General features: G+C 45.5%; 1 protein-coding gene across 1 annotated transcript in view; it reads left to right on the top strand.

The window, feature by feature from the left end:
- The window catches only part of LOC134729049 (sorbitol dehydrogenase-like), a 31,419-nt gene extending 7,914 nt beyond the window's left edge, over positions 1–23,505 (top strand). Inside the window, exons 2-4 of the mRNA XM_063596496.1 lie at positions 12,527–12,560; positions 15,365–15,529; positions 23,294–23,505. Coding sequence (XP_063452566.1) covers positions 12,527–12,560; positions 15,365–15,529; positions 23,294–23,505 — 411 coding nt within the window. The remainder of the gene's footprint in view (positions 1–12,526; positions 12,561–15,364; positions 15,530–23,293) is intronic.
- Positions 23,506–26,765: the final 3,260 nt, after the last annotated feature.

Raw genomic sequence — 26,765 nt, 5'->3', positions numbered from 1 at the left:
AATGTAAAACAGTCAAATTACTTTTTCCCCCACAGAAGCTATGTTTGGTGGTGGGGGTGGTGGGTAGCTTGTTTTTATAATGTAGGGTTCACTCGAATGGTAAGGAAATGCGGGGAATTAATATATTGACTGCCTACTGCATTCCAGGCATGTGCTGGGAACTTTAATACAGGGCTTTACAAACTGTCCACAATGAAGGACCAATTTTACTTTTTCCAGTCGGCCATGGACTGATATGTTTGCATCAATATATTTGAATGCTGTGTCACGTCAAAATGCTATAAACAGCCAGGCACGGTGGCTCATGCCTGTAACCCCAGCACTTTGGGAGGCCAAGGTGGGCAGATCACTTGAGGCCAGGAGTTTGAGACCAGCCTGGCCAACATGGCAAAATCCTGTCTCTACTAAAAATACAAAAATTAACTGGGTGTGGTGGTGCATGCCTGTAATCCCAGCTACTCAGGAGGCTGAGGCATGAGAATCACTTGAACAGGGAGGCAGAGGTTGCAGTGAGCTGAGATCACACCACTGCACTCCAGCCTGGGTGACAGAACAAGACTCTATCTCAAAACAAAAACAAACAAAAAAATTCTATAAACATTTCTAAATGCTCCTCTCAATTTCTGTGCATTGTATTACAAATCAGTTCTTCAATCACCCTCTGAGTGCCCTTTATCTCCCTTCTTCCTGAAAGCTGGCTCTTCCTTCAGGCAGGAGCATCTGAACAGGGAGAAGTATAGGAAGAAAACAGGCTCCACTTCCAGGAAACAACACCGTGGAGGGGATGTAGTCAGATTTTTGTTATGATCAACTATATGAGGAGACAATAAATTAAAGGACAAAATAACAATTTCAGAATGATGGGTTAATGTTGTTTAATTATAAAGGTCAGAAAAAAATAATACATTGGCATCAAGTTTAAACATTACTTGGAGATATTACATGAAGATATTTCTTGAGTTTTTGTCCATTGAGGCAAGGTATTATACCTTAGGTCAAAAGGATTGCTTTGATCTACTTTTATTTATTTTTAAAAATAAGATAAATCTATATCTGTAATACAGCACATTCAAAATGTCCCCTCCTTGCCGTCTGTACTTTACTGTTAAGATTTTGGGGTGATAAGCGGATTTTATAATGAGAGGGCATGAACATAGGCAACTCAGATGGTCCTGGGCATCATGTCTGTTTCTCTGAGCCAGCTGCTTCTACGTGATGAGATTAAAGGCACTGATAGTCATGAAGGAGCAGCTGGATTAAACCAGATTACCCTGATAGTGACGAGATGCAGGCTACTTAACCCTTACCAGTCAGAGACACTCGAGAGTGAAAAGAGAATCTAAAACTCCTCCAGAAAAAGAGAAATTTGGTAGCAGCTAGTAAGCCAAAGAAGCATCTTTCTTGCTTTTATCTTAATTATGTTTTAACAATAAAACACAACCCAAACGGGACAAACCATTTCAAATTCAAAACAGGAAATTAAATCCAGCAAACACTCCCACCTCCACCAACAGCTCTGGAAAGACAGTGCCTTTGTCTGTGAAAGACCACGAAACACAAAGTTAGCATTTTCCTCTCAAAGTGATGCAAGCTTTTTCTTGGCCCCTTCGCCGGACTTACGGAAGGGGTGCATTATCTACTGGGCCTACCGTGCTCAACCCCTTGTGGGAGGGAGCACATGAATGAGCGAGTGCGGGATCCAGCTGGCCAGCTGCTCCAGGCACTGACACAGGAGCAAGCTCCTTGAGGGGAATGCAGCAGCACCCAGGTAAGGGTGTCCATGACCCTGAAGCCCCAGAGGGGCTGTTACAGTGCTCCTTTAGTTCCACCATCTGCAGATGGTGTCAGGTTAGCAGCTCAGTTGGCCCCTTGCCTCGCTGCATGGGGCATGCCACTGGTGAGGGGCAAAGGGCCAGTGTGACAGCCTTTTCTGGATACCTGTACTTGGTGGGCCCTGAGCTCTTGTCCAGTGTCCAAGAAGAATGAGGTCACGCAGATGATTGAAGGATGGTGAAGGTGGAGAATTTTACTGAGCAATGAAAATGGCTTTCAGCAGAGAAGGGAACTGGAGAGGGGATGGGAAGGGCAGGTCATCTTCCCAGAAGTCAGGTTGTCTCTTCCCCGAAGTTAGGCCATTTCCTCCTCTACCAACTGAGTCTAGGATCTTTATAGGCACAGGATGGGAAGTGTGTGTTGATTGGTTTGTGAGTATGCAAAAAAAGTTAAAGTGAAGACGCCACTCAAAGGTGGGCAAAACAGTGTAGAAAACCACTTAGGAAAGGTTAGGTGTATGTAAAATTGGTGAAGGGTGGGGATCAATCAGAGGAAGGTGTCCAAACAGGAAGACAAGTTCTTGATCCAGTCCCAGGATTTAACTTGTAGCTTGGCTTTCAGGCTTTAAACTGTCTTCTACTTGGAGGTGGAATTTCACTGGGTATCCGCCCCTATCTGCCTAGGCATTTGGCCACCTCCTTTCACTATCAAAAGCAGGAGAAGAAGCAAGCAATATCACAAATAGGATTTTACCATTCTGTAAAAGCAGCCCTATTTTAAGGGGAGACACTAGAATTATGGACGTAGGGGAAATTTCTCTTTAAAACTTGCATGGCAGAAATTAAGAAGGAGGAGAAATATGTACACGTAGATACTCAATATTAGCATCTAACTTAGAAGTCTTTTAGTGTGGCTGTTGAAGCTGGCAGTTTTCCCCAAATCAGGTTTACACTAAGAACATTAGTTACCAGGGAAAATATATTCAAATTTTGCAAAGTACTATTCAACTCAACAATTTTAAAAAACACAGAAATATTCAGTTACATACACCTGAACACAGTGAGCACTTATCAAGATCACGAACAGACTAGAGCATCTGACAAAGCTCAGAGACTTAGAATTTTTGCTCCATATATAGAACCATTTAATAAGATCATGTATGGTTATGTTCATACACTTTGAATTAGGAGGAAATTTTAATATATTTATCCCTAATGAAAATTAAATAGTCCTTAACTATCCTGTGTGGATTCAATGCTAGGTGCTGGAGAAGTGCAAATGAGAGAAAGGAGTCACCTCTCCAGCCTGGTGAGGACAGGGGAGGCTTCTTGCAGGAGGTGATGCCTGAGCACCAGTCCCAGTAACCAACTGCCTGTTGAACAGCTGTCATGTCAGGTTCCAGCCTACTTGTGCTGACTCTGACCAGGAGCCCAGAGGTTTCACAATAACTCAATGGCCAATTAAATGTGAGGCTTTCACATACCAACAATCATGCAAATATATTCAACACACACAGGCAGTGATAGGGGAGGTCGGGGCGGGCATGGTGGTTCACACTTGTAATCTCAGCACTTTGGGAAGCTGAGGTGGGAGGATCACTTGAGGCCAGGAGTTTGAGATCAGCTGGGGCAAGACCTCATCTCTACAAACAATGTAAAAAGTAGCCAGGTGTGATAGCACCCTCCTGTAGTCACAGCTACTCAGCAGGCTGAAGTGGGAGGATCATTTGAGCCCAGGAGTTCGAGATTGTGGTGAGCTATTAATGTGCCAGCCTGGGCTACAGAATGAGAACCCATCTCTTAAAAAAAAAAAAAAAAAACAGGGAATGAACCATGGCAAGTAGCTCCAGAGACCAGCACGCCGACTGATGAACAGATTTGGATTGCCCTTGAAACAACAAAGTGGGAGGAGTGTTGTTGCTGTTCTTCTCCCAGCAGAACTTATGGCAGCCTCTGTTCGTGAGGAGGCCTCAGAGTTCTCACAGCAGAGCTTCTACAGGCTCTCGGCCATGGTCACTTTCTTTGCTGTTTTTATACCCCGCATAGGAATGTCCATTGTCATAACTTAGCCACCTTTTGGCTTCACTTTCTTATTTTATTTTTTAAAATTAATTTTGGTGACAGGGTTTCACTGTGTTGCCCAGTCTGGTCTGGAACTTCTGAGTTTAAACAATCCACCTTGCCTCAGCCTCCCAAAGTCCTGGGATTACCGGTGTGAGCCATCCCGCCTGGCCTTGGCTTCACTTTCTTATCAAGTTTTGGGGTTGCCTGGCCACAGCAGGTGTTGTCATCTCAGTCCCACAAACATATGCTTATCACTTTGAGCAGTCATCAGTTTCATTGTGAGCTGAGTCACTTATCATTGTGACTCCACTTTGTTGGTGGAAACAACCCAGATGTTATTCAAGTAATGAACACTTTTTAAAAATGTGGGATATAGATATATAATGGAATATTATTCAGCCCTGAAAAAAGTTTTGTCACATGCTGTGTTAAAAATAAACCTTGAGAATATTATGTTAATAAAAACAAGCCAGTGACAAAGTGACAGATAATGTATGATTCCACTTATATGAAATAAGTAGCCAAACTCACAAAAAGTAGAATGGTGTTTGTTAAGGGCTGCTGAGGGGGTAAAATGGGCAGTTGTTACTTAACAGGTATTCAGTTTCAGATTTACAAGATGTGAAATTCTAGAGATCTGTTGTATAACAATGTGAATATAGACAACAATATTGAATTATACACTTAAAAAGATTTAAGATGGTAAATTTTATTTTATGTATTTTACCACAATATATTTTTATAAAACAATAACTAGAAGAAAAAGAAGACTCCATTTTGAGACATTTAGAATCACAAAACATTATTATATATCAATAGCCCTACCTGGATGTCCCAAGACACCTCAGTCCCAGCATGTCCAAACCTAAGTGTCTCGTAATTCTCGTAGGAATTTAGAAGTCATCCCAGATGCCTCAGTTCCCACCTCCTGCGGGATCTGAAAGAAGGAGAGGGATTAGGCAATGGGAAATGGGTGTAGTTGGAGGTGAGATGGGGGTGTGGTGACCACCAGGTGAGGGGTTTAGGAGTCTCCAGGGTCACTGGCGACTTGACACAGATTTGCATTTCAGCAAGATTGTTATCAGCAGAACAAAGTTGAATGGAGCCAGGAGAGCTTGGGCTGGAGACCAGCTCATTGGACCTTGTGAGGACATTCTACCTCCTACTTTGACCTCAAGTTTGCCAGGACCAACACGGCTAGAACAAAGCCTCTCATGACAAAATAGCCAATTGGGAAACCTTTGAATTTTCCTCCCACCCTTAAAACACCCTTCAGGCACTCAAGGGAAAGGGAAAATGGAAGAGGAAAGGAAGAAAAACAGGGTCTCTTGCGCTCTGCAGGTGTGCAGGGCAGCCCTCCACAGGCCCACAGAAGGCTTGGCAGCAGGGAGCAGGTGACTGCTGTGCATCTGGGATGAGACCAGCACTTTCCCCACACACTGCTAGCCGTCCCCAACCCTAAGACAGTGGGAGCACATTGCACTCTTTCCACAACTGGCAGAGTCAAGCCTAAAAACTGCTAGAATCCCTTCACTTTCTTCCAAATGCCAGCCTTGTAGAGTGGTCAGATTTTCTTAATGTTGATATGAAAACCATGAGAATACAGTTGTCCTCGGTATCCTGGAGTAGGGGAAGGATTGGCTCCAGGAACCCTTTGTGGATGCCAGAATCCAAGGATTCTCAAGTCCCTTGTATGTGATAAAATGGTGTAGTATTTGCATATAACCTACATGCATCCTCCCATCTACTTTAAATCCCCCTAGATTACCTCTAATACCTAACACAATGTAAATGCTCTGTAAATAATTGTTATACAATATTATTCATTTGCATTATTTTTTATTGTTGTATTGCTGTTTTTTATTTTTTGAATATTTTTGGCCTGAGGTTTGGTTGAATCCAGGATGCAGAACACAACTTTTCCACAAAATGATTTAAAACACTTGTCAAAAGATAAAATGACTGAAATTTAATTTAAAAGATTTTCTTTGGCTTTATTTGCAATTCTAGAATTGGGAAACACTTCATTCCATAAAATAGCCTGTGTTCCAGTGAGGTAAACAGAGGAGGTTGGTTTTACAAACAGAAAAGAGCTAAAGAAAGCAGAAACACAAGAAAAAGCAGATTGGTCATTTCAGTTATTTTCCTTGTAAGGTGGGAACAGGGAAACAGAACAACAGAAAAATAACTGATTGGTTAAGATCAGGTTTCTTCAGGTCATTATTTTTTATTTTTTGGTAAGGATTAAAGTAGAGGGAACTTTATTATCATGCTGACTGAAACTGGCCTGTTTGGGACATTTGGCTATTATCTCTCCTGATTTCTCTGAAGGTCATATAAGAACTTAGTTTTGCTTTGATGATGTGGAACTTTAGTATGAGTGGCTCCATTTTGGGTTTTTAATTCTGTTCTCTTGGGGCGCTGTGCAGGAGCAAAACAGTGGCCTCCTGTAATTTCTATTTAACATGCTTTACTCTCGTCAGAAGGACAAGATTGTCCAGCGTTGTTTCAACCATAGTGTGAGCTAATTATGGAAAAAGAACTTTGATTTTACTTCTTTTGTAATAAGCGTGAACGTATTTACTGAGTCGGCATTCCCTTTCATGATTATCATTATATGAAGGAGGAAATTGGGGCACACAGGGGTTACATAACTACCCTGAGGTCACGCAGCTGGTGGGGGAAGCCTGGGTTGCATGTAGACAGGCAGTTCTAGAGTCTGAGTTCACTGTGCCACTCAGGTTGGCTGGAGGAGGGAAAAGGCATCTTCCTTCCATTTCTGCTTGTGTTGAGGCCGTTGCTACAACCCAAGCAAGACGTGTTGAGGGAATCAACTCAGTTATGCAGGTGGAAGTAGAGGAAAAGGGACCAAGGACGACATAGCTAGGAAATATATATTTAGGCTAATGTAAAAAAATGTATTTAGGAAAAGCAAGATAACATTTAGTATGTGAGAGGTACCTGAGATGATTCCATGTCCCCGCAGAGAGTACTTCCTGAAGTATTTCCATGAGTTACTTCAGGAGTGGGCTGGTAGGGCAGCGGGAGCAGCTGAAGGGGATAGAAGGTGAGAGGTGAGAGCGTGCTGGCAGTCCTCATAGCCCTCTTCGCTCTCCGCGCCTCCTCTGCCTGGGCTCCCACTTTGGCGGCACTTGAGAAGCCCTTCAGCCCACCAGTGCACCGTGGGAGCCCCTTTCTGGGCTGGCCAAGGCCGGAGCCGGCTCCCTCAGCTTGCAGGGAGGTGTGGAGAGAGAGGCGCGAGCGGAAACCGGGGCTTCCGCCGCGCTTGCGGGCCAGCTGGAGTTCCGGGTAGGCGTGGGCTTGGCGGGCCCCGCACTCGGAGCAGCCGGCCGGCCCTGCGGTTCCCGGGCAATGAGGGGCTTAGCACCCGGGCCAGCGGCTGCGGAGGGTGTGCTGGGTCCCCCAGCAGTGCCGGCCCGCCGGCGCTGCGCTCGATTTCTCGCTGGGCCTTAGCTGCCTTCCCGCGGGGCAGGGCTCGGGACCTGCAGCCCGCCATGCCTGACCCTCCCCCCGACTCCGTGGGCTCCTGTGCAGCCTGAGCCTCCCCGACAAGTGCCGCCCCCTGCTGCACGGCGCCCAGTCCCATCGACCACCCAAGGGCTGAGGAGTGTGGGCGCACGGTGCGGGACTGGCAAGCAGCTCCACCTGCAGCCCCAGTGCGAGATCCACTGGGTGAAGCCAGCTGGGCTCCTGAGTCTGGTGGGAACTTGGAGGACCTTTATGTCTAGCTCAGGGCTTGTAAATATACCAATGGGCACTCGGTATTTAGCTCAAGGTTTGTAAACACACCAATCAGCACCCTGTGTCGAGCTCAGGGTTTATGAATGCACCAATCCACACTCTGTATCTAGCTAATCTGGTGGGGAGGTGGAAAACCTTTGTGTCTAGCTCAGGGATTGTAAATGCACCAATCAGCACCCTGTCAAAACAGACCACTGGGCTCTAGCAATCAGCAGGATGTGAGTGGGGCCAGATAAGAGAATAAAAGCAGGCTGCCTGAGCCAGCAGTGGCAACTCGCTGGGGTCCCCTTCCACACTGTGGAAGCTTTGTTCTTTCGCTCTTTGCAATACATTTTGCTACTGCTCACTCTTTGGGTACACACTGCCTTTATGAGCTGTAACACTCACCGCGAAGGTCTGCAGCTTCACTGCTGAAGCCAGCGAGACCACGAACCCACCAGAAGGAAGAAACTCCGAACACATCTGAACATCAGAAGGAACAAACTCCGGACACGTCGCCTTTAAGAACTGTAACACTCACGGCGAAGGTCTACAGCTTCACTCCTGAAGCCAGGGAGACCATGAACCCGCCGGGAGGAACAAACAACTGCAGAAACGCTGGCTTAAGAGCTGTAACACTCACCGCGAAGGTCCGCAGCTTCACTGCTGAGCCAGCAAGACCACGAACCCACCAGAAGGAAGAAACTCCGAACACATCCGAACATCAGAATGAACAAACTCCGGACACGCCCCCTTTAAGAACTGTAACACTCAATGCGAGGGTCCGCAGCTTCATTCTTGAAGTCAGTGAGACCAAGAACCCACCAATTCCGGACACAAAGGGAGAGTATATATGTGATTAAGATATGTATTTCTGACTTGAAGTGAAATATTCTGGAAAACTCACACAACTATGGTAAAGAAGAATTACTCAATTCCTTTTAGTCCTCTTGTAGTCACTCATTAAAAGATAAGAAATTCGGCCAGGCACAGTGGCTCACGCCTGTAATCCCAGCACTTTGGGAGGCAGAGGCAGGCAGATCAATTGAGGCCAGGAGTTCGAGATCAGCCTGGCCAACATGGTGAAACCCCGTCTCTACCAAAAATAAAAAAAAATTAGCCACGCAGCGTGGCATGCACCTGTAATCCCAGCTACTTGGGAGGCTGAGGTGGGAGGATGGGAGGATCACTTGAGTTCAGGAGGTTGAGGCTGCAGTGAGCCGAGATCGTGCCACTGCACTGTAGCCTGAGTGCAGTGACATCTGACATCAGGGACTGCTGATGAGTTACAAAAAATAAACAAATGAAAGAAATTCGTTTAGGAAACCTTTAATATGATTGAGATGACAAAACCTTTGGGAATGAGAAAAAAAAAGAGCTGTGGAGATAAAAGTGAAAGTTCAGGATCTCAGAGAAACTAAGAAACTTTGGTAGATGAGAAATAGGATAAATGGAAGAGTATCTGAGACAGAAAAAGATTAAGCAAACAGAGGATTGTGGCCAACATCATGGCAAGGAAACATGAAAAGCAAGGTTTTGAGCAACCATGCTGTAATAACTTTCTAAAACATTGTAGTCCCCACAGTGTGCTTGGGCAATATTTACAAACCTACGGGCTGATGTTAAAATGGTTTTGTGCTCAGGTAGCATGTCCCCTACAGAGACAGGAGGCAGGAGACAAACCTGAGTTGTAAGGGTAATTAGAATCAGCCAGAAAAAGAATGGGAAAAGAAAGTTGGTGTGCAAGGAGAGGAATTTATTTGAACTTCTCCATCAAGCGTGTTCTGCTACAGGCACAGCACAGGCTGTGGGCACAGCACCCTCTAGTGTCTGGGAGAGTCACTGCAGCTTTGCTGTGTGGTAGGAGCACAGCTGTTCAGCTCCGTTAACTTGAACAAATATTTACAGTAGTGTTCTCTCTAGTGACCCAGGGCCTATTTGGTGTGCCTGACTGTTGTTCTAAGCTTTAGTCTTACCACCTCTCCACCTCGAAATGGGGCGTTCAGGTCTGGCCTGGCTGGAGGCAAGGCTGTGAATTGTATGCTGTGGAACTGTCTTTCAGTGTCTGTGAATTTGCCTACTAGTGCCTTTAGCAGGGAGGGTGGGGTGCTCTCCCATGTTTGAAATAAAGGCCTTAGTCTTTAGTTTCAATTTAACCTGCAGTTTAACATTTCACGCAGTATAATGCAGCCATAAAAAAGAATGAGATCATGTCTTTTTCAGGGACATGGATGAAGCTGGAAGCCATCCTTCTCAGCAAACTAACACAGGAACAGAAAACCAAATACCACATGTTCTCACTCATAAGTGGGAGTTGAACAATGAGAATACATGGACACAGGGAGGGGACCATCACACACCAGGGCCTGTCAGGGGGTGGGGGACAAGGGGAGGGACGGCATTAGGACAAATACCTAATGCATGTGGGGCTTCAAACCTAGGTGACGGGTTGATAGGTGCAGCAAACCAGCATGGCACATGTATACTTATGTAACAAACCTCAGGTTCTGTACATGTATCCCAGAACTTAAAGTAAAAAAAAAAAAATCCACGTGGTATAACAGAAGCATCACTTTACACAGCGGTCCCTGATGTCTGATGTGGGACCAGCAACAACTTTGAGGAAGGTTTTGGTGACAATCAGCTATCTTGAGGTGGCTATTTCTAGACTGATTACTTCCCTCCCTCCCATCCTCCCTTCCTTCCTTCCTTCCTTCCTTCCTTCCTTCCTTCCTTCCGATGTAGCCAGTCTAAATTATTAAAAGATAAAAAGACTCCCTTAAGCCCTTTTGCCCCCATCAGGCTGCTTTGGATGCAGCTCCACCGTTTACTGCCTTAGTGTTACCATGGGTGGGTTCCTCAGTCTCATCACATGAAAAAGAGACAATAGTAGGATGTACCATGTAGGGTTTTTCCGAGTATTAAATGAGGTAATGCCTATAAAGCACACAGTACCTGACACAAAGAAGCCATTGAGCAATGTCAGCTAGGCAGCAATAGCATTAAAGTTTTGAGCTTTGTTTCACGGGAGAAGAGGTTCAAATTAGCACTGAGCCTCTTGAACAGAAAGGGCTGGTAACTTGACATAAGTGAAAACCTCTGACCTTCCTTGGAAACACTAGTTTGGATAGTGGTTATTTAACAAGTACAAACACTTGAGTTCAGGGACAAGCAGTGTACCTGATGCTAAAGAGATGGAAGGCATGGTCTTTGGCTTCAAGGTATTTATTATCTTGTTAGGAAAAGTAAAAAGCCACTGATCACTAAGCACAGTGATAGTACTGAGCAGCATTTGTCTAGTGCCCTTTGGTGTTGTTTAGTGTGGTGGGGCTGCCTATGAAAGTAGCTAGATAGGCCCTATTGGAAGGAGGTAAGCTTTGACAGTGCCTCCTCCCAGAGCTTTCTTCATGGGGCCCAGCTCTGACATTCTCATCACTTGTTTGGCATCTCTTTGCACCACCCCTGAAGGAGAAAAGACATATTCCACCTTGGGGCTACAGTAGGGTACAGTGGAAGCAGGCTTCATCCACTCTCTGGTAGCATGACCTTGACCAAGTTATTTAACTTCGCAGCTTCGAATTTCTCATTTCCAAACTAAGTGCTATGGTGAGGATAGAGTCCAGCCCACTGTCTGGCACATGGCAGGTTCTGTGAACATTTCCATCTCTCTCTCTTCCTTTTTTTTTTTGAGACAGAATCTCACCCTGTCACGCAGGCTGAAGTGCAGTGGCACAATCTGGGCTCACTGCTACCTCCATCTCCTGGGTTCAAGCAATTCTCCTGCCTCAGCCTCCTGAGTAGCTGAGACTACAGGCGCGTGCCACCATGCCCGGCTAATTTTTGTACTTTTGGTAGAGATGGGTGTCACCATGTTGGCCAGGCTGGTCTCAAACTCCTTACCTCAAGTGATCCGCCCGCATCAGCCTCCCAAAGTGCTGGGATTACAGGCATGAGACACTGTGCCCGGGTACATCTCTTTTCTTGATTACCTTCAAAGAATAAAATGAACACTTGGATTTGGCCACTCAGTGGCCTTCCTTGTCACTAGGACTTTCCTAGCCCATTGACAATGAGGAAAGAAGGCTTAGTAAACCAACACTACTACAACTACTGCTGCTACTGCTACTACTACTAGCTGTGAACACCAGAATAGCTCAGATTGCTTTTGAACTTGTGAGGGGGGCCAAAATGCAGGTCTTATGTGTTCCCAAGAGGCCCCTCAAATGCCACATGGGAAGTTTGGGAAAAGAGGACCAGGTATCAGTCTTTGTGCTGATGTAAAGGAAAGAGGTTGGCAGCACAGACACTTTCTCCTACCTGTCTAGCGGGAAACATCCTCACGTGCAACTGTCAGAAACGCCTGCATCCTTTCCCTGGAGGAGTTTGTCAGACCAAACAAATCTGTATCTAAGAACATGTTTTTCCAGGAAGGCAGGATCTGATATGGACGGCAGATCTAGAAACCCAAAGATCCCTTCTGCCTAGAGTTACATGGACTGTGCTTTTTCCTTAGTCCTGGCGAAGTTGCACCAGTGGGTGGGATGAGGTCAGCAATTAGAGTCAGCTCTTCCTCAGTTAGGATTGGCCTTCAGCTTGTAGGCTGTTTCCCAGGGAGGGAACCCAGCGTCAGAACTTCATCTCACCCTGTGACATGTCACTACTGACAACAAGTGTGGTCCTCTGTATGCTCTGTGAGTATGCTGGGCATGCTGCTGTTGGGTCCGTCACTGTGTTATGCAGAAAAGTGACGAAGGGCTAGGCAGGTGTGTGCAGCGTGCCATTTAGCGCATCCCCTCAGGCATGCACCCAGGAGCAGTGTGGTCTGAGCTTGTGTTAATTCTAAGAAGAAATAAACTAATGATGAAACTCTAATTGTTTTTAATGGAAAATGTTCATAAGGTGAAGTTATTATGCATGCTAAATGATTTTTTCAATTTTGTTTCTTTTAGGAGAACTATCCTATCCCTGAACCAGGCCCAAATGGTAAGTTCTTGGGAAACATGACTTATATTTTATTATTTCCTGTTGTTTCCTTTGGAGTCACATGTATATTGTTCCCTTACCTCTCTTTTCCAACTGTTTATTACTTTTGCGTCCATTAAAAAACTATGCTTTTGTTACGCTGAGAACAGAGTCTACTGCCCACAGCATGACCTGGTGGGAAGTTTATCTTGGCTGCTACATGAAATAAAAGAACAGGGATAGAATCAGAAAAATTACCGTACCAGACTGCTGACTTGTCCCAAAGAGTTTTTGATGTGAAGTATATGGACCAATGACAGAATTCTTCCTCTTTTGACCTAATGACAGTGTACCCTATCTACCAGAAGCTGCTGTTGGAGTGGCCAAGTGTCCTAACCCTAAAGCAAACTTTGAAAAGGAGTGAGTCTACAGAACTTAATCTTTAGCAAAGGGAGCATCATGCCAGCTTTCCCCACTCCCCAGGAAGGCCAGTCACCAAAGTGTGGGGCAGCCCAGGACCTACTGTCCAGTGGGGGTGGGAGGTGCTGCATGGGGCCCTGTCCCCTGCCCTAATCAACCAAGCACAGAAAGTGAGTGAGCACACTGGGGCACGGTTTCCAACACCTTTACTCCACTCCTTCTAGGCCTCTCACTTGCTAAGCCTGTGGGGCTTAGCTGACATGCTGACGCCCAAGGTGGCATCTGCAACTTCCCAGCTTTGGGTTTCTCATGTACAAACTGAGTGCTATGGTGAGGATAAAGTCCAGCCCACCGTCTGCACATGGCAGGTGCTGTGAACATTTCCATCTCTTTTTGTCTATTGGCTCGGGGAGATCCCTGCTGACAGCTTTCTAATCCCTCCCATGCCTGGAATTCCACTTTGTCATAATCGTGCAGGACCCTGAAGTGAGGCTGGGGGCAAGGGGCAGAGTGTCTGTAGATACTCACCCTCCCCCTCTCACACCTAGACAGTCAGGTCCCCTTTCTGCCCTTGAGGAGTTGGGGGTGTCCTTTCCCACTTTGTCCTACCTCACACCAGAACCGCAGCTTCTGGGTGAACGTCAGATCAAAGACAGCTTTCCTGGTAGATCCACAGCTTTGCTACTGAAAGGTCAGTTGTGTTATCGACTTGTAAGTGGTAAGAATACAGACTAGATAGAATATAGCCATTCTGTGGGTGCTGAGTAAGTATTGTATAGTTAGGGTTCAAGGATTTTCACCAAGATACCATGTTCAGAGAAGTGAAAGAGTTACCTCACTGTGTCCTGAAAAGTTGACCGTTGATTCCAGAAGTGGCCAAACGAGGGCTGTCTTGGACACAGAGTACAAGCTTGGCTCCTGGTACAGTTTTTCTCCCTGAAGCAGCATTCTGCTTGCACTCTCGTCTCTTGCTACACTTGCATTGGAAGGGAAAAGAGTGCATTTCAGCGAGTGTTCTAGCAAGTCAAATCTAATCTCTCGCTACCAATTGCTACTTCAAGAGAGGAAATTCTGAGATGATTTTCCTAACTCAAATGCCTTTTCCCTGCATTTGACCTGAGAATTCACCCTGCCATTCCTTACTCTTCACTAAAACTAAGGAGGAAGAAAGTTCTGAAGAGCCACCCCTGGCAGTCTGTGGCAAGTGCAGTGCATAGCAGATATTTGGGTCTCTGTCTTTCTAAGGCAGAGTGTTTTTTTCAGGGAGGTATTCATAACCATCATCTCAGTCAGAGATGATGGTACTTATTGGTATTTATTTCACCAAAGGGGCTCAGTACCATCATTATTTTAAACTTAGAAAACTGGCCAGGCGCGGTGGCTTAGGCCTGTAATCCCAGCACTTTGGGAGGCTGAGGCAGGCGGATCTCCTGAGGTCATGAGTTCAAGACCAGCCTGGCCAACATGGCGAAACCCCGTCTCTACTGAAAATGCAAAAATTAGCCGGGCGTGGTGGCGCATACCTGTAATCCCAGCTACTTGGGAGGCTGAGGCAGGAGAATTGGTTGAACCGGGGAGGTGGAGATTGCAGTAAGCCAAGATCCTGCCATTGCACTCCAGTCTGGGCGACAGAGGGAGACTCTGTCTAAAAATAAAAAATAAATAAATAAGTAAATAAAGGAAAGAAAACAATAGGCATGAAGAACTCAACTTGATAGTTCACAAAATGTTGCCAAGCTGAGATTCTACCAGACCTTTTCTCATAAATAGATACGAATCTACGAATCACGCGTAGCATATTAATTGTCTGGAAAGTTATCTTTTGGAAAATAGTTTGTTCTCTTAAGTGGTTGGTACATTTCATCCTACTAATGATATCTTGTTTACCCAGTGTATTGGTCAGTGTTGTCCAGAGAAACAAAACCACTAAGATATATGTGTATGTACGTATGTGTGTATGTGTACAAAGGGCAGGCTGGAAATTCAGGTAAGAGTTGATGTTGCAGTCTTGAGGAGAATTCCTTGTCCTTCAGAAAACCTCAGTCTTTGCTTTTAAGACCTTCAAACTGATTGGATGAGGCTCACCCACATTATGGAGGGTAATCTACTTTACTCAAAGTCTATTGGTTTAAAAGTTAACCATGCCCAACACGTATCTTCAAACAACCAGGCACTATAGCCTAGCCAAGTGGACACATAAAATTAGCCACCACATGTGGAAGCTTGTTTGCCTTGCGAGACTTAATCAGGGTTGCTATGGAGCTTGACTTCCTCTGTGGCCTAAATTGTGTACCTGGCCCGGTAACCCAGCCCTCTCCCCTGGGCAAAGGGAAATCACTAGGTCACCTCAGAGTGATAGGGGTTGTTCCCTCTCTCACTGTTTTTTTCTTCCTTTCTTTTATCAGAGGTCTTGCTGAGGATGCATTCTGTTGGAATCTGTGGCTCAGATGTCCACTACTGGGAGTATGGTCGAATTGGGAATTTTATTGTGAAAAAGCCCATGGTGCTGGGACATGAAGCTTCGGGAACAGTCGAAAAAGTGGGATCATCGGTAAAGCACCTAAAACCAGGTCAGCAAGGTCCTTCGACTTATGTGTTCATTCAACATAAATATGTGTGCATGCTTTCTTTGGGCCAGGCCCTCTGTTAAGCTCTGGGTACAGCAGGGAACAAGACAATCTTGGTCCATACTCACATGGATCTTACTTACACAAGAAAAGAGGGACCTGGAGCAGACAGATAGTTACTTAGTCATCACGTGTTAACGGCAGTAGAGGAGAATGCAGGGTGTGATTAGTGTATTTTACCCAGACCCTTGGTTCATTTGAGGAAGGGACAATTAATCCAACATCTGGAGCCAAGTAAGAAATAAGCCAGGTAAAGGGCTGGAGAAAACATTTGAGGCACAGGAAACCAAACTACCTTTACATGCTGTGAACCACGGCCTTGGATATCATGTTTGATTTTTATTAGATGGCTGGGAAACCACCATTATTTTTCCTCGATTTACTTAATTCATTTTTCCAGAGGGAGGAATTCTCAGCTGTGGCAGGCTGTGTTGTTCCCTGATACCGTGAATTAAATCCAAGTTGTCTTGGCATAGTTAGTTGTTGGCTTTAACCTTCCTTCACCGGTGAGGCTGCTGTGCAGCCCGGAAATAAGGTCACATTATTTGGGGGAAGGTGGAGGTTGACAGGAGGCACCATCCTGTGTTAGTTATAAAGTTCTCTGAGCCCAACCACATGGAGAGGGATTGACCAGCTGTGAAGCAGTCAGGCACGTGTCTTGTTTAGGGATGTTAAGTCATTCATCATTAGTGGAAGTCAAGAAGGCTCCTGTGGTGTTATGAGGTTATTTCATAGTGGAATGTTTATAGCTTCCAACAGCCACTGATGATTGGTTCTCACCTGTGGGACAAAGTCTCTGACTATAAATTATAACAAAGAGTGGGGTTCTCTAAATGTAAATTATAACAAGGGTTTAATCAGTTGTCCACAATGAGCTCAGTCTTATGCCATGAGCCTTGAGGGATATAGAAAAATGAGCAGATATGATCCCTGGATGCTTAGATCTATATGGAAACACTAGATGTCAGGCCCTTCATAAATACCAGCAATTAGACAGCAAGCCCATAGGGTACAATTAGGTGTGGGAAAGAATAGGCTTTAGGAGTTCAAAGGGCATTTGTTGTGGGCAGAGGTGGTTAAAGAGTTCATGGAGGAGATAGGTCTTTGAGCTAGACATCTAACAGTAGTAACATTAATAAGAAGGTGGCTAATATTTATTGATTTGCTACATTAGTCTCCATGTTAAACACTTAGATGTACAATTCTTTCTTTCTTTCTTTCTTTTTTTTTTTTTTTTTTTGACGGAGTTTCGCTCTGTCACCCAGGCTGGAGTGCAGTGGTGCGATCTCGCCTTGCTGCAACCTCCACCTCCTGGTTCAAGTGATTCCCGTGCCTCAGCCTCCCGAGTAGCTGGGATTACAGACATGCAGCACCATGCCTGGCTAATTTTTGTATTTTTGGTAGGGGCTGGGCTTCACCATATTGGCCAGGCTGGTCTTGAACTCCTGACCTCAAGTTAATTGCCTACCTTGGCCTTCCAAAGTTCTGTAATTACGGGCCTGAGCCACTGCACCTGGGCTATTTATTTCATTCTTGAAACAACTCTGTGAGATAGGCATTATTATCTTCATTAATTGAAGAAGAAATTGAAGCCTGGTTATTGCCCAGGGTCACTCACTAGTTGGTCTCAGAACTGGGATACCCACCCTGGTCTTTTGGACTCTAGAGCAAGTGCTCAGAACCACTGGGCTACCCAGCATCTTCATACTTGAGAACGGTTTTATATTTGAGTTATTGAAGAGGTCAGAGCTAATATTCTAGTTAAGAGGAAGCGAATAGGCTGGGTGCGGTGGCTCATGCCTGTAATCCCAGTACTTTGGGAAGCTGCAGTGGGCAGGTCACTTGAGGTCAGGGGTTTGAGACCAGCCTGGCCAATATGATGAAACTCTGTCTAAAAATAGAAAAATTAGCCAGACATGGTGGCACGCGCCTGTAGTCCTAGCTACTTGGGAGGCTAAGGCAGGAGAATTGCCTGAACTCAGGAGGCAGAGGTTGCAGTGAGCTGGGATCGTGCCACTGCATGCCAGCTTTCCAGCCTTGGTGAGAGACAGAGTGAGACTCCATCTCAAAAAAAAAAAAAAAAAAAAAAAAGAGGAAGTGAACAACAAAATTACAGATGTGAGAGTAACACATCTGGGTGCAGATAAGTCTGTGCTGCTCAGAGCAGAGGTTTTGTGTTGGGGAGTTATTGGAGATGATAAACATGCATAATCTTCATAAAAGTCCCCCTTTAAAAAGCACTTGGCTGGGCATGGTGGCTTACACCTGTAATCTTAGCACTTTGGGAGGCCGAGGCAGAAGAATTGCTTGAGCTCAGGAGTTTGAGACCAGCATGAGCAACAGAGGGAGACCCTGTCTCTACAAAAAATAAAATTAGCCGGGTGTAGTAGTGTGCACCTGCATTTCCAGCTACTCAGGAGGCTGAGACAGAAGGATCACTTAAGCCCAGGAGGTTGAGGTTGCAGTGAGCCATGATTGCACCACTGTACTCCAGCTTGGGTGACAAAGCAAGACTCTATCTCAAAAAAATAAAATAAAATTTAAAAAGCACTGTAAAACTGCGAAATGTCATGTTATCATAATATAATCATAATTAGAAGGTAAAACTGAATAATATGAAAACTCCACCTGATTATGGAGGATCTTGAAGGCTAGGTGGAAGAATTCATCCTTAATGACATAGGCATAATTTGCAGAAAGTTCACTGGACAGGAGAGAAAGCAGAGGAAGTCAGAGGAGATAGAAGGAAGAGACAAATATAGACATTTTATTTTTTTGAGATGAACTCTCACTCTGTTGTCCAGGCTGGAGTGTAGTGGTGCCATCTCAGCTCACTGCAACCTCAGCCTCCCAGGTTCAAGTGATTCTTGTGCCTCAGCCTCCTGAGTAGCTGGGATTACAGGCATGCACCATCACACCTGGCTAATTTTTGTATTTTTTAATAGATACTGGGTTTCACTATGTTTGCCAAGCTGGTCTCAAACTCCTGACCTCAGGTGATCAGCCCTCCTCGGCCTCCCAGAGTGCTGGGATTACATAGGCATAAACCACCATGCCCAGCTAAATACAGACATATTTTGGTGGTCATAAGGATTTCTGTGGGTCCTTTTCTTTCCTTAGGATACAAAATTTGGATTTAAAGTCTTTCATATGTTAACTTTGACTTAAAATTCTAATCAACTAATCTAGAAAGAAGACCACAACTCATCAAATATTTCCTAATGTTCATTTACAGAATTTAAACATATAAGTCAGTCAGGCACAGTAGCTCACGCCTGTAATCCTAGCACTTTGGGAGGCCTATGTGGGCAGATCACTTGAGGTCAGAAGTTCGAGATCAGCCTGGCCAACATGGTGAAACCCCATCTCTACTAAAAATACAAAAATTAGCCAGACGTGGTGGCATGCATCTGTAATCCCAGCTATTCAGGAGGCTGAGGCAGGAGAATTTCTTGAACCTGGGAGGTGGAGGTTGCAGTGAGCTGAGATCATGCCACTGCACTCCAGCATGGGTGACAGAGCAAGACTCTGTCTCAAATAAATAAATAAACAAACAAACAAATGAACAAACATACGTATAACTCAATAACTCTAAGGCATGGAAGCATTCCTATTTTTTTTAAGACTAGTCAAGTGCAGTAGTGAGAAGCGGGGAAAGAGTAGAACAAGGAGTATTATCTGTAACTGAGTATGAACAACCAATTAAGATGATGCACTACCTTCAGACCAGCCTTCACCACTTATTTTAATGAGCACTAACTATGTACCAGGACTCTACACTATTCTGTGAGTACTTTCAACACAAAAAGACAGGAAAAATTGTTTATTATTTCCCTGTTGAATAAAGGCCAGACCTTCCATGGCCTCAGCAGGCCTCACCAGGTTCCTAACATCCTCTTCAGGCTCCAGAGGGCCTGAACACTAGTACAGAGGTGAGCGGACAGTCAAATCTCCACAGCTTATCACTGCGTGACCACCTGAGCTTCTGTTTCCTCATTGCTAAAGCAGAGATAACACCATCTTTTTGGTTTATGGTGAGGGAAGGGAGATTTTGTGATGTGCCTTTCCTGGTACCTGGCACACAATGGGCATTTGGTAAATGGCAGGACTTGATCCCACCATTATTGGTAAACTCTATTCTGTGTAGTAGGTTTAAGCACCTCTTCCCAGTGGAGTCTGTCCGTCAGACTTTTCCTGAATAACCAGGTACTGAGGCAGGATAAGGCCTGTGGGTCCTTTCCTGGGCTCCTGCCACATGGCTTCCTGCCTCACTGGCATTTGTCCGTGTTGGTCTCCAGCTTGTTCCTGGCTGCTAGAAGGGGAGATTTCTGCTGTTCTCTGTGGAGTTAATGCCTGGGTTCAGGCAGAAGGGTCTGCCAGGGTTTCTAGTTCAGTCTCTGATTCGCTGGTATGGGTCACTCCCCAAATTCAGACGGAGTTTAAATCCAATTGTAACTTTGATGTGTAGCAATACCTGTGATATTAAAATCCCCTGTAAGTCTGCTTTCTGTTTTCTGCAAACATGGAGGCCATTGCTGTATTGACAGTGTATTTGGAGTTCCCCTACACAGGGCTGGGTATCTGCATGAAGATGAACCATCTAAACCATCCCAAAACCTCAGGATAACTATTTGTCCTCAATTATTCCTACCTGTCTCCCTTTCCTTTACAACAGAAAAGTGCTACTGTCTTTAACCAACAGGTTTTACTTGTCACATTCCAGGGGAAATTTTTGCCAATAAGTAATGCCCTTCTAGATACTAATGACATTTGTGTCCCATGGTTTGTTTTCCCCCAATCCACAAATTCTATGTTTAGCAATAAAAATTTGTCTAGCAATAATAATTTCATAGACACTATGAAAAAATAAATGTGAAGCGGAAGACTGACTAATCCTGAGGCATTCCCATCCTTGATGAGGAGGCAAGATAGTCATGAAAAACAACCAGGGATGGACGTGGTGGCTTACACCTGTAATCCCAGCACTTTGGGAGGCCAAGGCAGGAGGATTGCTTGGTGCCAGGTGCCAGTCACAGGAGCAGTTGAGCTCAGGAGTTTGAGACCAACCTGGGCAACATGGAAAAACCCTGTCTCTGCAAAAACAAAAACAAAAGTCACCCAGGCATGGTGGCATGCACCTATAGTCGCAGCTACTTGTAAAGCAGTCTAGGGTCAATATAGCAATCTCACTGTCTGAGGCGTTATCCAGAGTTCTTTGTCTCATGACCAGGAAAATTAAGGAGTGTGGACACCAAGGGTGAGGTTGGAGTGAAAGTTTAATAAGTGAAAGAGGAAAGCTCTCAGCAGCAGAGCGGGGGACCTGAAAGAGGGTTGTTGTTTTACAGTTAAATATGAAGGTTTTTATAAGAAACTTCCCTTATCTGTGTAGGTGCTGTGTAACTTACCTTATCTGTGTAGCTACCTGTGTAGCTTCCCTTATCTGTGCAGCTGTGAGCATGTCTTAGGCAAGCACAGGGTGCAGCTTCTCTTGCCTGAGCAACTACGGGCATGTTTTAGGCAAGCCCCCACCCCACCCCATGCAAGTTCTCATGGAGCCCACTGTGTACATGCCCAAAAAGGGGAGGAAACTATTTCCTGGGAGTGCACTGATTACACAGAGAACCAAGGCATTTCTATGTTGGGCCTCACTCCCTTATCTGTGCCTGTAGCTTGATTTTTCCAAGCTGCTCTTTATGTGCCTGCAGCTTGATTTTTTCCAGACTGCTCTTTTGTTTGAAAGAATTCCACCGAGGACCTGCCCTAACTGTCTGCCTGCTTTTTTTCTTTCTCCTTCCTCACTTGGGAGGCTGAGGCAGGAGGATCACCTGAACTTGGGGAGGTCGAGGCTACAGTGAGCTGTGATTGCACCACTGGACTCCAGCCTGGGTGACAGAGTGAGATCCTGTCTCAAAAAACAAACAAACAAAAAAAAAAAAACAAAGAAACATACAGAAAAAAACCCCAGAAAACCAGCAATGAGAAAACTGGAAACAACCAGGTTTTTCCCATCAATAAGAGAATGGTGATACTGACTGTGGTATACTCTTACATTAGGCAAGCACGGGGTGCATCTTCTCTTGCCTGAGCAACTATGGGAACACTATTCAGCCATGAAAAGGAACAAACTGTCATTTGTTTTTGAGACAGTCTTGCTCTGTCACCCAGGTGGGAATGTAGTGGTGTGATCATGTCTCTCTGCAGCCTCAACCTCCTGGGCTCAAGTGATTCTCCCAACTCAGCCTCCCAAGTAGCTGGGACCACAGGTACACACCACCATGCTCAGCTAATTAAAAAAAATTTTTTTTGTAAAGATGAGGTCTTTCTATGTTGCCCAGGTTGGTCTCGAACTCCTGGGCTCAAGCTATCCTCCTGCCTTGACCTCCCAAAGTGCTGGGATTATGAGATTATAGGCATGAGCCACCACACCTGGCCAGACAGTTAATACCACAACAACATAGATCAATCTGAAAAGCATTATGCTAACTGAAAGAAGTAAGATTCAAAAGAGTATCTGCTGTATGATCCCATTTTTGTGATGTGCTAGAACAGGCAATACTAATCTGTGGTACAAAAAAATAAAAAATAAAAACATTGGTGTCCTCTGGGGATGGGGGTGGGGATTGACTGGGAACAGATACAGAGGAATAAGATTTCTGAGGTAGTGGTAGTGTTCTGTATCATAAAAGGGGTTTGCATTCCTAGGTGATACCTTTAAAAAAGAACCATAAACAAATACTGAACTCTAGTTAATGATATGCAGGCTGAAGCATTTAAGGGTGAAGTATACTGATGTCTGCAGCCTGCTTTGAATGCATCAGAAAAGAAGATAGACTGATGGAAGGAGACAGAGATGAGATGGAGGGGTAGATGGATAGATATGTGATAAAGTGAACATAGCTAGATGTTCCTTGAAGAATGTAGGAGGAGGGTATCCAGGTGTTGACTATACAATTCTTTGAATTTTGCTGTGTGTTTGAAATTCTTCATAATAAAAAGATAGAAAAAGAAGACAATTAGAGAGCAGTTCTCAGGCTGGGTTTCCAAGCAGTCGTTGTGAGGCATAGAGTAGAAATATAATAGAGCTGGCTGTTCAGAAGCCTCAAGTATTACTCTCCACTGTATGAGGCCTCTGCAGGTCATTGGCCTTTGCAGTTCTACTACCAGGAATCAGTTGACTCCTAATTATTGTCTAAAAACGACCAAACTGGACATAAAACATGCTGTAATTATAGCTGTTGTCTTTGTAAAGGCTTTGCTTTCTATCTTCTAAACAGATGAAGAAAAAATGCCTGCAAACTCCATGTATTAGCTACCCCTTTTCCAGCAGTGTGAGATGGGAACTATACTTGGCTTGCCTTAGCTGGGAAGTGGCTATGGAGATAGAGGGTGGCTTGGCTTGTTGCAGGAGCTGGAAAAAGGGCAGGCCACACTGGGCTGTGGAGGAGGGGGCTGGTCCTTTTCCCCCAGAGTGACTCTGTGCTTCATCCCGAGTTTCCTCACTTGCCTAGGACACCCTGGGTCCCCAGGGAGGAGGGTGGCTCGTTAAGCTAGATTCTCTCATCTGGCATCTGCCCATGAGCATGCAAGCCTTCATAACATCTCTGCTTCTGCTGTTTTCAAAGGTTGGAAAACAAAGAACCGGACCAAAGAGGAGGCAGACTCTGCTCCCACCTTCAGACATGGTGCCATCTTTGTTTTCCTCTCCAGGTGATCGTGTTGCCATCGAGCCTGGTGCTCCCCGAGAAAATGATGAATTCTGCAAGATGGGCCGATACAATCTGTCACCTTCCATCTTCTTCTGTGCCACACCCCCTGATGACGGGAACCTCTGCCGGTTCTATAAGCACAATGCAGCCTTTTGTTACAAGTTAGTGTCCACAGCCCCACTGGGTCACGTGGGACCTCTTTCCCTTCATTAACTTGGTGCTGTTTCCTGTGGTTATTTCTTTATTCTTTCAGCTCCTAATTCCAAACATGAGGCATCGCCTGGGCAGGCTACTCTTCTTGGTGGCATTGAGAGAGGGTAGCCTCCCTAGGAATAAGACTGACTCACAGTGGTTGGTTTTAGTCTTTCAGTTTCAGTTTCCCTTACTTAGAGCAACAATAGAAAGTTCTTGCTGAAATCACTCACCCTCTGCAGACATCCTGGAGGGAATTCCTGTGGTTCATCCTCTGTTATTAGTTTCCACTGCAACCACCAGGAAGGTCATAACAACAATGACCTCGACAATAACAACAACACACCATGACAGCAACGGCTGACATTTCCTGAGGTGCCGTGGTGTGCTGCCAGGGCTTGAGCTCTGGGATCCTGGATCTACTCCCTCCTGACAAGTGAATTTGGAGAAATGATTTAACTTTTCTCTGCTTCAGTTTCATTTAATCGCCAAAATATTAAATAAGGTGATGCATGGAGAGTCATAATTATTATTACTATGTGCCTGCCCTTGTGCTAATAAGTGCTTTGAATGCCTTAATTTATTTAATCTCCACAAGAATAATGGTGAGGTGGGCACCGTTATTGGGTCAACCAAGGCAGAAGGAAGCTCATTGACTTGGGCACAGAGCACAACCAAGAGTCAAACTGGGGTCTCTGTGAGTCTCAAGCTCCTGCCCTGTGCCCACTCCCCTACCCTACTCCAATTCTCACCCCTGAAATTGTGAAGTTGAGTCTGGAGGAAGCAAAGTGCTTCCCTTTCTGCATGGCCCCCCCATGGCCCCAGCCATGGAGCTCTAGGGTGCCGAAGTGCCGCTTTCCCCCTGACCCAACCCAGATGCATTCTTCTCCCACCGCAGCCTGGCCCCAGTGGTGGTTTTCAACCAGGATGGGGCTTGTCTGATGGAGGCCAGGTGCCAGTCACAGGAGCAGTCTGACAGATCTGAGTTTTTCTAGGGCCCGCTGGGAGCCTTGAGAGGAGTCACAGGCCAGAGACCTTGTGATGGGTTTAAGTCAACACTTGAACCTGCTCTAGAAGTAAGCAGGTTACATGTGCAGAGTACACCTTTCAGCAAGTGGTTCCTGAATGGGCCCATCTTCCTGGGGCCCTTTCCAAGTCAAGACACCAAACAAAAGTTTCATGGAAGGCAGAAGAGCATAGTAGTGAAGCCCACTGGTCTCTGCCAATTACAACTGTGTGACCTTGGGCAAGTCAGTTAAATTTTGTAACCTCAATATCCTCGCCTGTAAAATAGAAATAGTAATGGTACCTCCCTCACAGAATTACTGATGAGATCCAATGAGAAAAGCATATCAAGTCTCCAGCATGAGGTCTGGCACATAGTAGGTGCTCAGTAAATGGTACTAAGCTATGCCATAGTCATGGCCTAGTGGTCTGGGGATGGAGGTGCAGGAGTAGGCCTGAAAGAGAGCCTTGTGCTGGTGGTTTATAGGGAATGATGGGGCTCTGGTTGGCAGTGGCAGTGGCAGTGGGGGTGCTGAGGAAGGTCTCTGGGGAGTCCTACAGCCCTGCCTTTCTTCTCCTCCCAGGGGGCTTTCTGCCTGTGTCCCCAGTTCTTCCCTAGACCCAAGCCCTCCTCTCTGATGTCTTTTTAGGATTCCCATACTACACAGCCTCTTTATTTTTGTACCTATTTTCTTTCTATTTTCCTGCTTCCTCCTTGGCTTCTTGATCATCCGTTACCCAATTAGGACTGTTCCCTGAACCCCATTGTAAAAACTACCAAGTTGCCTCATCACTCTCTGGTATTTATAAAGCATGAAAGGTTGGGGCTGGGAAGAAACTTGGAGTCTTCTCATCCTTGTTCTCCATCAACCCCCACTGGACAAGACTGGGGAGGGTGGAGTCAGTGGTTTTCCCAAGGTCAGTGGCAGCGGGGCTGGCCTCCAGGACTCCTTGTGCATGCTTCTGCCTCCACACCAGGTGGCTTTCCAACATGGTTGGCTGTGTTGGGTGCAGGCGGATGAGGCAGCATCTGCTTAATCAGTAGAGTATTCTTCCTGATAACAATCTTCCCTCATCACCCCAAGAGACTTGGCAATTTGTAGAACCCTTAAGGAACTTTGCCTTCTGAGTGATTTGAAAGCATTTGTCACATTGCTGTTTCATTCTGTGGGCACATATGTGTATGTAACGCTGTGCTTATATAGCTTAACAATACTGTGTAGATTTTCGAGTGCTCTTGCATATTTGCACTATCTGCTTTCAGGAATACCAAAGGGAATCATATCTCTTGCCACCCATCATGTGAGATAGGATAGGGCTGCCAGCGCTGACAGTATTAAGGTTTGATGATTCTCAAGAACTTCTGGAAAAACTGTTATCAGTAAGAAGGAGTCCAACACATGATCTGTGAGAAAGTGAATTCAGAAAAAGCTGGGAGGCAAGGAACTAGGCATCTAGAGCAGACTGAAGAAAGTGACTCAGCTCTGGCCTTTGGGGACTGGGGCTGCTTGTTCTTGGGAACAGCTGGGCTTTCAGCATAGCACAGGGACAGACAGGCTCTAGCCAGAGCTCTCCAACCCCTACCTGCCTTCCCCTATACCACACACTAAATCCCCACACCTCGCTGAATGCCCAACAAAACTAGGACCTGAGGAAGGCCCTTGCTCCTGCCATGCTGCCTTCCTCCGGAATGGGGTTCCAGAGGGAACGATGCTTCCGAAGGGAAGACAGACATTGCCAAGGTGGTTGGCTGGGAAAGTTTCTGTCATCCAGTCTGTGTCTGGCCATGGGCCTGTGGCTGACTGGAGGGACACCTCTCCTGCATTTGGAAGAGGCACTTGTAAAGGAAGAGACCAGTGGGTTGTGTAGATGTCTTGGGCTCCCTATAGTAAGGAAGAGGTGAGTACACGTTAGGCTACTCTGCTTCCTGATGACCTCGAGCAACTCACTTGACTCCTTCAAGCTTCAGGTTCCTCATCCTTCAAGTGGGAAAAATAAAACAAGCCTCAGGCTTGTCATAGGGACAGAATAAAGAAGTTTGATGTTCTTCCCCTGGTGAATGGCACTCTGATTATGCTTATTAAGTGCTTGTGCCCCTGCCCTTGTCTCACCAAATTTTCTCTCTTGACCTGTTAAATGAGTAGGATGAATGACCCTCAAGACTTTTCCAGCTCTGAGCCCTGAGTCTGCAAATGTGCTTGAAGGTACGTGAAGAGTTCCCAGGGTGGCAGAAAAGGCCTCAGCCTGGCCTTGACCCAGCATTCTCAGCAATTCCA

Source organism: Pan paniscus, chromosome 16, assembly GCF_029289425.2.
Source record: "Pan paniscus chromosome 16, NHGRI_mPanPan1-v2.0_pri, whole genome shotgun sequence".
Taxonomy (NCBI): Eukaryota; Metazoa; Chordata; class Mammalia; order Primates; family Hominidae; genus Pan; species Pan paniscus.
Note: the sequence above shows the minus strand (reverse complement) of the source record. Positions and strands in the feature narration are given on the sequence as shown.